Source organism: Stenella coeruleoalba, assembly GCF_951394435.1.
Source record: "Stenella coeruleoalba genome assembly, chromosome: 3".
NCBI lineage: Eukaryota > Metazoa > Chordata > Mammalia > Artiodactyla > Delphinidae > Stenella > Stenella coeruleoalba.
Genome location: NC_137148.1, coordinates 42737009 through 42751940, shown reverse-complemented (window position 1 = coordinate 42751940; position 14932 = coordinate 42737009). Strand labels below are relative to the sequence as shown.

The window sequence follows — 14932 nt, the reverse complement described above, 5'->3', positions numbered from 1 at the left end:
CTGCCTTTCTTCTACCCACTGGTTCACCACTAGTTTGTTCTTTATATCTGTGAGTCTGTTTCTGTTTTGTTCTATTCATTCATTTTATCTTTTAGAGTTCATGTATAAGTGATAACGTATACTATTTGTCTTTCTCTGACTTATTTCACTAAGCATAATACTCTCTAGGTTCATCCACGTTGCTTCAAATGGCAGAATTTCATTCTTTTTTATGGCTGAGTAATGTTCCATTATACATATATATACCATACCGTCTTTATCCATTCATCTGTTGATGGACGCTTAGATTGTTTCTATATCTTAGCTATTGTAAATAATGCTGCTATGAACATTGGGGTGCATTATCTTTTCAAATTAGTGTTTTCATTTTCTGCAGATAAATACCCAGCAGTGGAATTGCTGGATCATATGGTAGTTCTAATTTTTAGTTTTCCATTGACTGCACAAATTTACATTCCCTCCAACAGTGTACTAGGGTTCTCTTTTCTCCACATCCTCGCCAACATTTGTTATTTATAGATTTTTTGATGATAGCTATTTTGTGTGAGATGTGAGGTGGTATCTCATTGTGGTTTTGATTTGCACTTTTCTGATGATTAGCAATGTGGATCATCTTTTCATGTGCCTTTTGGCCATCTGTGTATCTTTGGAAAAATGTATATTCAGGTCTTCTGCCCTTTTTTTTTTTTAGTTTTTTTAACATCTTTATTAGAGTATAATTGCTTTACAATGGTTTGTTAGTTTCTGCTTTATAACAAAGTGAGTCAGCTATACATATACATATATCCCCATATCTCCTCCCTTTTGCGTCTCCCTTCCACCCTCCAAATCCCACCCCTCTAGGTGGTCACAAAGCACCAAGCTGATCTCCCAGTGCTATCTGGCTGCTTCCCACTAGCTGTCTGTTTTACATTTGGTAGTGTATATATGTCCATGCCTCTCTCACTTCATCCCAGCTTACCCTTCCCACTCCCGTGTCCTCAAGTCCATTCTCTACGTCTGCGTTTTTATTCTGGTCCTGCCTCTAGGTTCTTCAGAACCACTTTTTTTTTTCTTTTTTTTAGATTCCATGTATATGTGTTAGCATACGGTATTTGTTTTTCTCTTTCTGACTTACTTCACTTTGTATGACAGACTCTAGGTCCATCCACCTCCCTGCAAATAACTCAATTTCGTTTCTTTTTATGGCTAATATTCCATTGTATATATGTGCCACTTCTTCTTTATCCATTCATCTGTCGATGGACACTTAGGTTGCTTCCATGTCCTGGCTACTGTAAATAGAGCTGCAATGAACATTGTGGTACATGACTTTTTTTTTTTTTTTTTTTTTTTGCGGTACGCGGGCCTCTCACTGCTGTGGCCTCTCCTGTTGTGGAGCACAGGCTCCGGACGCGCAGGCCCAGCAGCCATGGCTCACGGGCCCAGCCGCCCCGTGGCACATGGGATCCTCCCGGACCCGGGGCACGAACCCGTGTCCCCTGCATCGGCAGGCGGACTCTCAATCACTGCGCCACCAGGGAAGCCCCCCATGACTCTTTTTGACTTATGGTTTTCTCAGGGTATATGCCCAGTAGTGGGATTGCTGGATCGTATGGTAGTTCTATTTTTAGTTTTTTAAGGGACCTCCATACTGTTCTCCATGGTGTTCTGCCCATTTTCTAATCAGACAGACCCTGTATTTGATCTTGCCCTGCCACATACTAGTTGTATGACCTCAAACAGAAATAACTGATATAAAGTACCTTTACAGAGTAGTCATTTGTTGATTCCTTTTCTTTCCCTTTTCAAGTATTTGTTAGTATAATGTTAGCCTTGAGGAACTTTGTAAAGACATTTTAATATTCTTATTCCCTGGACAAAACAGAGACAACTGATTTTTAGTAATCAACTTTCAGCTACTAATATTCATTTTCCAACTGTCAGTTTTAATATGTTTTCCCCCCCCCCCTTTTTCTCCTAGAGATAAGATTTCAGTTTCCACAGCTGACTGGGGTGCTTACCCTTGCTTTCTTTATTCATAATTGTATTATCACCCTCTTGAAGAACAACAAGAACCAAGAAAACAACGTGAGTAATTACCTGAGGATTTGACTTTTGTTACCAGATATTAATTTTTAAATTTAAACCACAAAACAGTGGTCTGCAAACTTTTCCGTAAAGGTTCAGGTGGTAAATATTTTAGGCCTTGTGGGCCATGTAGTTACAATGACCCAGCTCTGCTATTGTGGCATGAAAGTAACGATAATATGAAAACAAGTGGGTGGTGACTGTGTTGCAAAAAAAAATTTTTTTTTTTTTTTTACACTTTTGGTTGAGATTTTCCTTTATTGTTGATACCATGTTATCTGGTTTTAATATTAATGAACACACCTCTCAGATTTTTAAAAAATTTTTGAATAATAGTAGACAATAGTTTTGCCCTAGTCAAGAATATACTTTTGGTTTTATTTGTTTTTTTTATCCTCCTGTATACTTTATTTTTATTTATTTTTATTTTTTTAATTTTTTATTATTACTTTTTTTTACATCTTTATTGGAGTATAATTGCTTTACAATGGTGTGTTAGTTTCTGCTTTATAACAAAGTGAATCATTTATACAAATACATATGTTCCCATATCTCTTCCCGCTTGCGTCTCCCTCCCTCCCACCCTCCCTATCCCACCCCTCCAGGTGGTCACAAAGCACCGAGCTGATCTCCCTGTGCTATGCGGCTGCTTCCCACTAGCTATCTACCTTACGTTTGGTAGTGTATATATGTCCATGCTTCTCTCTCGCTTTGTCACAGCTTACCCTTCCCCCTCCCCATATCCTCAAGTCCATTCTCTAGTAGGTCTGTGTCTTTATTCCTGTCTTACCCCTAGGTTCTTCATGACATTTTTTTTGCCTTAAATTCCATATATATGTGTTAGCATACGGTATTTTTCTTTCTCTTTCTGACTTACTTCACTCTGTATGACAGACTCTAGGTCTATCCACCTCATTACAAATAGCTCAATTTCATTTCTTTTTATGGTTGAGTAATATTCCATTGTATATATGTGCCACATCTTCTTTATCCATTCATCTGAGGATGGCCACTTAGGTTGTTTCCATCTCTGGGCTATTTTAAATAGAGCTGCAATGAACATTTTGGTACATGACTCTTTTTGAATTACCGTTTTCTCAGGGTATATGCCCAGTAGTGGGATTGCTGGGTCATATGGTAGTTCTGTTTGTAGTTTTTTAAGGAACCTCCATACTGTTCTCCATAGTGGCTGTACCAATTCACATTCCCACGAGCACTGCAAGAGTGTTCCCTTTTCTCCACACCCTCTCCAGCATTTACTGTTTGTAGATTTTTTGATGATGGCCATTCTGACTGGTGGGAGATGATATCTCATTGTAGTTTTGATTTGCATTTCTCTAATGATTAATGATGTTGAGCATTCTTTCATGTGTTTGTTGGCAATCTGTATATCTTCTTTGGAGAAATGTTTGTTTTTTTGTTATTGAGCTGCATGAGCTGCTTGTAAATTTGGAGATTAATCCTTTGTCAGTTGCTTCATTTACAAATATTTTCTCCCATTCTGAGGGTTGTCTTTTGGTCTACTTTATGGTTTCCTTTGCTGTGCAAAAGCTTTTAAGTTTCATTACGTCCCATTTGTTTATTTTTGTTTTTATTTCCATTTCTCTAGGAGGTGGGTCAAAGAGGATCTTGCTGTGATTTATGTCATAGAGTGTTCTGCCTATGTTTTCCTCCAACAGTTTGATAGTGCCTGGCCTTAATTTAGGTCTTTAATCCATTTTGAGCTTATTTTTCTGTATGGTGTTAGGGAGTGTTCTAATCTCATACTTTTACATGTACCTGTCCAGTTTTCCCAGCACCACTTATTGAAGAGGCTGTCCTTTCTCCACTGTACATTCCTGCCACCTTTATCAAAGATAAGGTGACCATATGTGTGTGGGTTTATCGCTGGGCTTCCTCTGCTGTTCCACTGATCTTTCTGTTTTTGTGCCAGTACCATACTGTATTGATTACTGTAGCTTTGTAGTATTGTCTGAAGTCAGGGTGCCTGATTCCTCCAGCTCCGTTTTTCATTCTTAAATTGCTTTGGCTATTCGGGGTCTTTTGTGTTTCCATACAAATTGTGAAATTTTTGTTCTAGTTCTGTGAAAAATGCCAGTGGTAGTTTGATAGGGATTGCATTGAATCTGTAGATTGCTTTGGGTAGTAGAGTCATTTTCACAATGTTGATTCTTCCAATCCAAGAACATGGTATATCTCTCCATCTATTTTTATCATCTTTAATTTCTTTCATCAATGTCTTATAATTTTCTGCATACAGGTCTTTTGTCTCCTTAGGTAGGTTTATTCCTAGATATTTTATTCTTTTTGTTGCAGTGGTAAATGGGAGTGTTTTCTTGTTTTCACTTTTTATTTACAAAAACAGACAGTGGTCTAGATTTCCCCTATGGGCCATAGTTTACTGTAGAGCAGTCACTAAAAAAAAAAAAGATGTACAGATAATAGCAAATAGTGGTGATAGGATATTTAAAAATACCCAAGTAATCTAAAAGAAGACAGGAAAAGGGAAACGAGACTATATGGGACAAATAGATAACAAACAGAAAGATAATAGATTCAAACCGAGTAGTATAGATAATTCCATTAAAAATGGTCTAAAGACTACAACTAAAAGACAGAGATTGTCAGTCTGATTAAAAAACAAAATGTAACTATGTGCTGTCTACAAGAAATTTACTTTAAAGATATACCATGCAGACACTAAACATAAGAAAGGTGGAGAGGCTGGGGGGTTTTGTTTGTTTGTTTTGTATTTGTTTATTTTTGGCTGTGTTGGGTCTTCATTGCTGCACCCTGGCTTTCTCTAGTTGTGGCGAGCAGGGGCTACCCTTTGTTGCGGTGCGTGGGCTTCTCATTGCAGCGGCTTCTCTTGTTGCAGAGCACAGTCTCTAGGTGCACGGGCTTCAGTAGTTGTGGCTCGTGAGCTTTAGAGCAGAGGCTCAGTAGTTGTGGCGCACCAGCTTAATTGCTCCACAGCATGTGGGGTCTTCCCTGACCAGGGATCGAACCCATGTCCCCTTCATTGGCAGGCGGATTCTTAACCACTGCGCCATGAGGGAAGCCCCAAGAGAGGCTGTCTTAATATCAAAGTAGACTTCAGAACAAGGAGTACTGCCAAAGATAACGAGGAACATTATATGATGATCTTTAAGGATCAATTCATCAAGAAGACATAATAATCCTAAACACGTATGCACCAAGTGACAGAGTTTCCAAGTAAATGAAACAGCAACTGTCAAAACTGCAAGAAGTAAACAAATCCACAATTATAATTAGAGATTTCATCACCCCTCCCTTAATAATTGATAGAACAAATAGCAAATAAGGATGTAGAAAACATGAAAAACACTATCAACCTACTTGATCTAATTGACATTTATAAAAGTCTTCTCTCAAACAAGAACAGAATGCACATTCTTTTCAAATGCACATGAAACATTTACCAAGATAGACCATATGCTGAGTCACTGAACAAGTCCATAAATTTGAAAGGACTGAAATCATACCAAGTATGTTCTTTGACCACAGTGAAGTTAGAAATCAAAAACAGAAAGAAATTTGGGAAATTGACAAATATGTGGAAATTAAACAGCATACTCCTAAATAACTAATGAGTCAAGAAAGAAGTCACAAGAAAAATTAGAAAAGTACTTTGAGATTACTGAAAATGAAGACACAACATAATGAAATATATGGGATGCAGCTAAAACAATGTTTAGAGAGAAATTTATAGCTGTAAGCACCTACGTTAGAAAAGAAGATCTCAAATCAGTAACCTAACCTTCTATGTTAAGACACTGGAAAAAAGACAAGCAAACTAAACCCAAAGGAAGCAAAATTTAACCAGTTACCTGTGGCCTTATTTGTACAATTTGAATTCTATTTGATAGCTTCTAACCATGTAAACAAAGATGATGAAGTTCTAATAGGAGTCTATACAATTGTTACTGAAATACAAAGGAAAGAAGAGTTCACTGTGCCTGGGGATTCTGAGAAGGCTTCAAGTAATGTTTGGCAGAGTCATTATGAGGGCCTTTCTAAGTAGAAGGAAGTTAGGTCTCAAATTAGGGCAAGAATATAAGTCAAGCTCTTCCATTTTCATCTTTATTGTTACCTGGTTACATACGACTGGCATATTACCTGTGAGTGGTGTTGGAATTGAGTAAACCTTGATTTTTCCCAACTTCCTAGCTTGGTGATCTTCAAATTTCATTTTCTTTGTATATAAAAATAGCCTAATTTGATACCTACCTCTCAAGTTTTTAATCATAATCAAATATTATAAAATAGGAAAAGTATTTAACATGACCTGGTGTATAGTAGGGGCTAGAAGTTTTTAGCTTTTCTACCTCTCTTACCCTTGCTTTCCTGACGTTTACAAACTGTGGATCTTTCTGTTAACAGGAGAGTATCCCGCAGATTTTTTCTAGTGCCTTTAAATTTGTCTTGCAATGAGAACATATTAAGTCTTCTCCAAGATTTCTTCCTATGATATTAATGTTAGAGTCTCAGAAAAATATATAACTGAACCACATCAGTTATTTCTTTCTCTCTTCTCTCGTCACTGCACTAGATTTTAATGTTAAAACTGGCTTTTTACCAAAGGTTCAGGGTAATACAAGAAAGCCATATGCAGAATGTTGCTTCACTGTTTATTAAGAACTGTAATTGCGATAGTCTTTGTTAAATTGCTCAACATCCTTTATACAAAGACTGTGGAGAGAAAATTTCCTGTGTTCAAGGCTAGGAAAAAGTTTCTCTTAATAAACTCATTGTTTGACAGTAAGTGTCATATAACTATTCTTGTTTCAATTTTTGCTTTGACTTTTGGAAAACTTAAAGTATTAAGTTCTTTTATCTGTTTCTATAACTTTTCTTAGGCAAATGTATTTTTAGAGTTTTTATCTTTCCCTGTATCCCTCACACTTTAGATAGGGTTTTTATTTTGGAAATGTTTAGTCTTACTGTATTTTTATCATAAACAGTTTTAAACCTTTTGAGGGAATAGGAAGAAAATGTTACTTATCCTAAATAATCATTTGGGACTTTGGGGTGTAGAGGGAAAATTGAGGATAAACTTTATGGCCTTTACTCTTAAATTCCTCTCCTTCACAAATTTCCTGACTTGAACTAAGCTGCCTACCACACGTTTAGCAAGTTTAGAGATATGTGGGAAAAATCTATTTTATCTTTACAGGAAATAGTGTATGTCATTAACAGTGTATACCTTGGTGTCAGCCAAGTCACGTATCTATCCTTATCAACTATGCCAGCTTAGACCAAGTACCACAGAAACACATTTTGTGAAGTTGGATTCTCATGTATATTGGGTCATTCTATCCATAAGGCTGTGTTTCTCAAACTTTACCACCAAAGTCCCCTTAATGACAGAGAACAACACCTTGTATACGCTGGGTATCTGGGGGTGAAGAACACAATTTCAGTGAACTCTCATGTTTTATCTTAAACACTCATGCATATTTTTATTGTGCTCATAATTAGTTTGTCTTACTAGAAAACAGTCTGAAAATAATGAGTTAAATTACAGGCAGACTTCAGTTTGCACAGCTCCCATATGCATGAATTTCAGTTACTATGGCTTAGTTAAATTATGTCAGTACCCCCTAACCACATGGTTCAAATTTAGGTTGCCACAGGATTTGAATTATGAGTACTTGCATAAAGTAGTAACTACTAGCCCTTCAGTTCATAATTCACTCCATAAATTACAGATGCACAACATGATTAGTTACCAGTCACACCACTTCTTTCAAAATCTGTCAGAGGTTGGTCACTGCCCATCTATTATTCACGTTACATCCAGATGACAAAGCAGATAGTTCAGTTGCCTCCTTGTCACCAGGTGGTAAACCCACATTATATTTTACAAAAATGGCAAATCAAAAGGAAATTGGCAAACAAACACAAAAGTGCAAAAATGAAACAAAAAGTCATAATGGTGGAAATGAAATTTGAATCAAACATATTTGACTGTGGAAATGTTGACATTGCTGCCGTTCGAGAGACTCTAGGTATGCAGCCAGAGGAACTTAGGCAAGGTGAACTTATCAACATGAATGAAGAAGGTGGTTGTGATGAAAAGGCTGAAGATGTTGCAGAGGAAATGACACTATCAAAAAACTTCACATTGAAAGAATTCTTAGCGATACTTCACAACATTGAAAGCACAAAAAATGAAATGTTGGAAGCTGATGAAAACTTAGAAGAAAGGAATATGACAGTTCACCAAAGCATAGAATGGAAGTTTGCTCTTACAATTATACCATGAGAAAGAGGAAGCATCACGGAACAATCATAATTTTTCCCATTGATTATTATGATCGCACTGCATGGTCATTTTTTTAACAACCATTAATCTATTGAAATAGTTGATATAAGCAGCTGCACTGGTGACTTCAACTGCTCAATACTGGTGGAAGTAATCTGCTTAACAGTCTCTGAAAGACTGTACAAGTCAATGAATCACTTACAGATCTTCATCTGGAACCAACTTTGAAAAATCTTAGAGTCTTAGAACCTTCATCTCAAAGAGTTTTTCTTGTAGTGACTCCCAGAGTCTTAGTTGGCCTCTGAACTGGTCCTTTCGTTTTTAGATATTTTTCCTTTGTGCCTCTGATCGAGTCAGCACACCCCTTCTCCAGAGATGTTATGCTGTGGCTGGATGGAGTGATTCTCCCTTGGTGAGGTGTTAAAGGGGTCTTCCCAGTATCTGCAAGCCTTTGCTGCAGCACAACTTCCTGACTGACCTGTTCCTGGGTGAGAGCAAACAGTGGTGAGGCAGGAGCAGACCGACCCCAACTGTGCTGCAGCTGCGAAGGTATCTTCCTCAGAAAGGTGTCCAGGCGCTTTCACAGTCTCATACTACCATGAAAAGAGAGGACTGTCTGTACTTAGCTTTTTTGCTCCTGAAAATTCTTAAGAGGAAGAGCTTTGCTGGAAATTTACACCAGTTTACCTGAAGGTGTGCATTCCTCAGTGTGAGAAGCTCCGGACTGGGTAGAGAGGTGAATGTTCTGTTCATAGTCCCCGAAAGACATAGGAAGAGTCCTGCCTGCCTTTCATACAAAAACACTCAAATGGGCCTTGAAATCCATATTCCATATGTAAATACCATAAAATGAGTTCTTGTTTCTACTGAGTTTGGGGACTAGCATTTTGTAGAACTAGTATGTGAGGTTCAGCTAATGAAGTGTAACTCAACTTTTGTCCCTTGTGGAAGATATCTTTTTAAAGGCTTAAAAATAAAAGTTGAAATGGGTGATGTCTTCTTACTGTCTTAATTGATTGAAACTAGTATGTGAAATGCGGCCCAGCGTTCAAAAAATCAGTTATGCTTCATGTTAACTTCTTAAAATATTAATAATTACTAATGATAAAGCTAATATTTATGAAGCACTGTGTGCCAGCAAAATTCTAAGCAGTTTAAATACTTGTAAATATAGAACACTCTCCTTTTGACTATACTTATATATTGCATAAATTAAGCTAAACTAAATGGTACTATATTCTGAGAAAAACTTTGTCATTTGATTTATTTAATGATTGTACTTTTAATCAGGTGTCAGTAAGTAATTTGACTCACAGATGTTTTGTTAATATCATGATACAATATTTTCTTGAGATTTAAGTCAGAAAATATGAAGCTTGTCAGGAACTCTGAATTCTTAATGTTGATGTTGAGTTAGTCACTCACAGATCAGTAAAAAAAAAAAAAAAGCTTGAAAATAGAAAAGATATAAGAATAAAAAGGCCTCATTCTCTTCTATATAAGCTATAGTTGGACATGGATCTAAAGACATTTGTGAAGGAGAACAGTGAGGCTCCTACACAGGTGTAGTGCTCAGATCTTCCAGGTTTTCCAAATTTGACTTAATTTCATGGGTTTTCTTTCACCAAACGTAATTTTTTATATGTATAACTAAATGAGATATAATTTCTATTTTTAGTAAGGCATACCTTACCAAAAAAAAAGCTGTAGAGTTGAAGATCATCCAACTCATTTCTTATCATCAGAATATGTATTCTTTATAACCATCCTGGATATGGTATTTCCTCATCTTGTTTGAATTTCCTCATCATGTTTGAATCAGAACCTATATTGTGCTTTTTTGTTTTGTTTTGCCTATCTTTGTTTAGTTTTATGCCCTGCTTACTTCTTTAAAAACTATTTGAGATGCCTTATATCTTAATTTATTATTCACTTCTTGCTTCTTATGAATCTGTGTCGTTTACTCAACTATATACATCAGCAGAAGTTTTTATGTAAATGTTTGCGGTAGGTCTGTCATTTTCTTAGTAAATGCTCCACTGGATAGTATTTTCACTATGAACAGTACGTGGAACAGATAGATTATAAAACGTATTTGAGAAACAGAATGTGCTCCCAGATCCACTTGTGTCCCAGTTGTCATTCTTCCTGTCATTAGTTCTCTAGTGCCAGCCCTGCTAGCCACTGCTTATTTGCAAGGCAGAATAAGTTACCTTATTAATGTGTAGGATTCTTGACACATTACCAGTTCATATGGTCACTTGTGCCTGTTTTTTGAATATTTTTTTACTTTGAGCCTCATTTTCTAAAAGATGGTTTTTTTCTACCATTTTCCATCAAACAGGCTTTTAAGAGGCCGTATCTCCAGGCCTAGAATAGTGATGGCTTGTGTTCAAGCCAGAGAATAGCAAAGCCCACATGTGTGCATGCTCTTCATAGGTGGCATGTTTCCCAGGATTGTGCTAAACCTCAGCTGCTTTTTATATTAAAATATCATTTCTGTTCATTAAAGTATTTTCAGATGAAAACGGATATGTACCTCTTTTTTAATATATAAATTTATTTATTTGTTTATTTTTGGCTGCGTTGGTCTTCGTTGCTATGTGTGGGCTTTCTCTAGTTGTGGTGAGCAGGAGATACTCTTCGTTGCAGTGCACAGGCTTCTCATTGTGGTGGCTTCTCTCGTTGCGGAGCACCGGCTCTGGAGCGCAGGCTCAATAGTTGTGGCGCACGGGCTTAGTTGCTCTGTGGCATGTGGGACCTTCCCAGACCAGGGCTCGAACCCATGTCCCCTGCATTGGCAGGCGGATTCTTAACCACTGCGCCACCAGGGAAGTCCCCAGATATGTAACTCTTGACCTAGTTCTACTGAATGTACATTTATGCTACTGTGAAATAGAACTTTTCTGATTATAGTTATTTCTCTTGCATCTATATGTGTGCTTTATTGTATCGTTTGTTACTCAAAACTTGTTACCTCTCTTTCACCATTTTCTTTAGTATTGTTTATTAACTATGACACAAATGTATTAGAAACTGGTTAGCTCTCCATTGTAGTAGCTAAGGGCATGCAATTTGGAGCCAGAAAGTCTTTGGTTTGAATATTGACTTCACCAACTGTTCACTGTGTAACCATGAAAAATGTTGTAGGGGCTTCCTTGGTGGCGCACTGGTTAAGAATCCGCCTGCCAATGCAGGGGACACGGGTTCGAGCCCTGGTCCAGGAGGATCCCACGTGTGCGCCACAACTACTGGTGCCCGTGCTCCACAACAAGAGAAGCCACCGCAGTGAGAAGCCCACGCACCGCAGTGAAGAGTGGCCCCTGCTCACCTCAACTAGAGAAAGCCCGCGTGCAGCAATGAACACCCAACGCCACCAAAAAAAAAAAAAACAGAGAGAAAATAACCTAGCTGCACTAGTTTACTTATCTATAAAATGAAGAAAAGGATTGTACCTACATTAAGTGAGATAATATATGTACTGTGCTTTGCACAGAGCCTAGTACCTAGAAGCACTTAATAATTGTAGACAGCATGATTATTTTTACCTACATTTACTGAGTTCCTACTATGTGCCAGGTATTGTCCTGGGGATTGGGGATACAAAGATGAAGAAGACACAGTCCTTGTCCTCAGGGGTCTTATAGTCTAGTAGTGTGGACCAACTTAGATACGGAAAAATTAAAATACCAACATGATAGAAGAACTATTAACCTTGACTACTTTTTGGGTGTCAAAGGACATTTTCTTTCCAGTTGATATCCTCATATCATATATATAGATTCTTTTATAATAAAAATTCATGACAGTTACAATATAGGGTAGTAGATGCTACATTTCAGATATGTGTACAGTACTATAAGAACAGGGAAGCAGAAGGGGGAAACTATCTTATCAGGAAGGCCTTGCATCTTTGCCTTTTTATCTTCATCAGATTTTCCCCAAAGTTTGCTAAGATACACATCTTTGCAGGAAACCTGCCCAAAATAATGTGTTGATCATGTGGTATACTGGCTAAAGACTCCATGAAATGGTAGCTGTCCTTTTTTATATATAGCTCTCTCTGACGCAGCCTTCTTGGCCTTCCAAGGTTTTGCGTTCTGCAAAACTTCTTTGTTCTTGAGTGACATTGAGTAGGTTGAGGGTAGAATGACTTTCAAGTGTCATAATGGGAGACTACTACCCTTTGATATGAAAATAAGAGTTGCCTGGTTCATTTCTGTTAATACTACACAAGACCATCAGGCAACCCAAGGGGTGACTGAAGTCTAGCCTGAGATGGGCCCTAGAGCTTCAAGAACTAGAGGAAAGACTTTGGAACTTCCCTGGAGGTTTGGTCAGCCTCTCCTTCACAATTAGAAACTCTGAAAAGGCTGGAAGCAATCTCCATAATCCAGGTTCCTGTAGTTCCATAGCCTATCCACTGTCTAATTTAGGGTTTGAAATCCCTGTTTTGTTTTCAAGCTGATTGTCAACTTAGACCTAACTTTGGATTTCTCATATTTTGTTACTTGCTTTTTAAGTGAATTTATCAACATTTAAGTTTATAACTCTGTACTATTGCTTTAGCCCATTTAAGGAGGAACGTTTTCCCAAAAATCAGAAATGTTCTCTAATACCAAATGTCCAGTTTTCTTACTGTGGAATCAAACTAAAGCAAAATTATATATAATTTTTTTTCTTACCTGTTTTCTTAGCTTTCAAAGTAATGTGTGTTTAAAATGAAAACTGAATAGGCTTATAGCCATAATTTAGTTGTGCTGAATTATTTGGCCATAACTTTAGTGGTGATGGAGACCAGATTTATAAGCTGTGGGATCTGTTCTGTTTGGATCTGACAGCTGGCTTCATTAAATATCTTGGAGCTTTTTACTTTGCATGGGGATGGTTGGGAGGGTGGGAGCAGCAGTGGAAGAAAGCAATCCAATTTATTTAATGTTCTCCATTTGTTTACTGGTTCCAATCATAAGATTGTGCAGCTGTTTGAACAGCTGCCTTTTGATTTCCTTTTGTTTACTGTTTAGGTTTATTAAGCTTGTCTTTAATACCTGCTTATTGTCTGCGTTAGCTTTCCTTTATTAAATATATTTTAATATATACCAGTCTCTTTTGGTCTAGGCATGCTTTGATGAATTAACAAGTTAATTCACTAGAAGAAAAAAAAATTTTTAATTCCATAAATCATACAGAAAGTAACCTATTCTTGATTTCTTGTTGTCCCTTAGCTTTATTATTTTAGTTAAATATTTTATATTTTGGTAAATGAACTACATTTTGAAATTAAGTCAGAATTTCAATCATGTTAAATCACCATTTATGTTAACTTTCTAAGTCTGCCAACAGGTAGCTTAGTCTACATACTCCAGAATAGCTTTTAAAAAGTTGTCAGACTAATTGTAAAGTATGTGGATCTTGTTTTAACTACTTTCTCTGAGCAAACTGGATACCCAGGAGGTATACACAGGCACACAGAGCAAAAAGATAAATCTTATATTTATTTGTCAGTCTTATTATTTAGCCTATTCAGGCATACTTACTTACTAAAAATTTATTCAACATTGTGGAAATTTTTTTCTTTCTTTACAGGTGAGGGACTTGTCCATTGCTTATATACTGGTGACATTAACTTATTTCTATATTGGAGTCCTGGTTTTTGCTTCATTTCCTTCACCACCATTATCCAAAGATTGTATAGAGCAGGTAAGGCACTGTGTACCCTCTCTGTGTGATTGTTTACACCTTCATACCTGCAGAGCAAGCAGTGTGATACAGTAGCAAAATATAATACCAGACAGGCCTGAGTTTGAATACAATCTCTACTATTTACCGTGCATGTGGGAATTTAAGCACCTTACCCCTCCCTTGTGAGCTTCGGTTTCCTCTTCCATTAAATATTATAATAGATACTCCATAGATTTTTAGATGGACTCTCTGAGAAGTCCTACTGCATGCTGGCGCCTTATGGTACTCAAGTAAATGATTCCTATTATATGCATAGTATTTTTGGGTGTGTGGAGAACTGTACTAGTAGTAGTCTTGAATTTATAAACCCTCCACAGAGACTATATTCAATTCCCTTATTTTCCAAAGTCCAGATCTGGAAATGTCTTGAATAAACTGGTGTCTTAGTTCATCAGTCCGTAATAATAGGTCTGACACCCATTTTGGTACTATGTGTCAAGTATCAAAGCAAAGAAAGACTATTTGACTGTTAAAAAGACAGAGGGAGAGACAGAAAGAATAAAGGAAACATTCTTTTACTAAAAGGTTGCCATAAATAATATTTTCTTTGCTTTGGCCTGTCATAAACCTGGGAATAGTATAATCTCTAGTTTTATGTAACTGAAGAATTTCTCACAAGAAATAGCATGCACAGGTGATTTTCTTTCTAGGCAGAAGAAATTCCTCTAATAGTGTAGTGGAGTATATAATATGATTTATTACAGATGAATTATAAAGGTTTTTTCAGCATAATATTGGTAATAATGTTCTCATCTTTATAAGATAAATAGGTTTGAGTTATTGCTGTTATGATAGCTTGAAATGTTCTCTTGATTTCCTTGATTCCAGAAG

General features: G+C 36.9%; 1 protein-coding gene across 20 annotated transcripts in view; it reads left to right on the top strand.

The window, feature by feature from the left end:
• The window catches only part of SLC38A9 (solute carrier family 38 member 9), a 108397-nt gene that overhangs the window by 76337 nt on the left and 17128 nt on the right, over nt 1-14932 (top strand). For 19 of the 20 annotated variants that reach the window (XR_013827507.1, XR_013827508.1, XR_013827509.1 and 16 more), the window contains 2 exons: nt 1964-2070; nt 13946-14059. Coding sequence is in view for 12 of the 20 variants with exons in the window: in XM_079916141.1 (XP_079772267.1) it covers nt 1964-2070; nt 13946-14059 (221 nt within the window). In the remaining 8 variants the exon portion in view is untranslated. The remainder of the gene's footprint in view (nt 1-1963; nt 2071-13945; nt 14060-14932) is intronic. The other variant, XM_079916142.1, reaches the window with a different exon arrangement.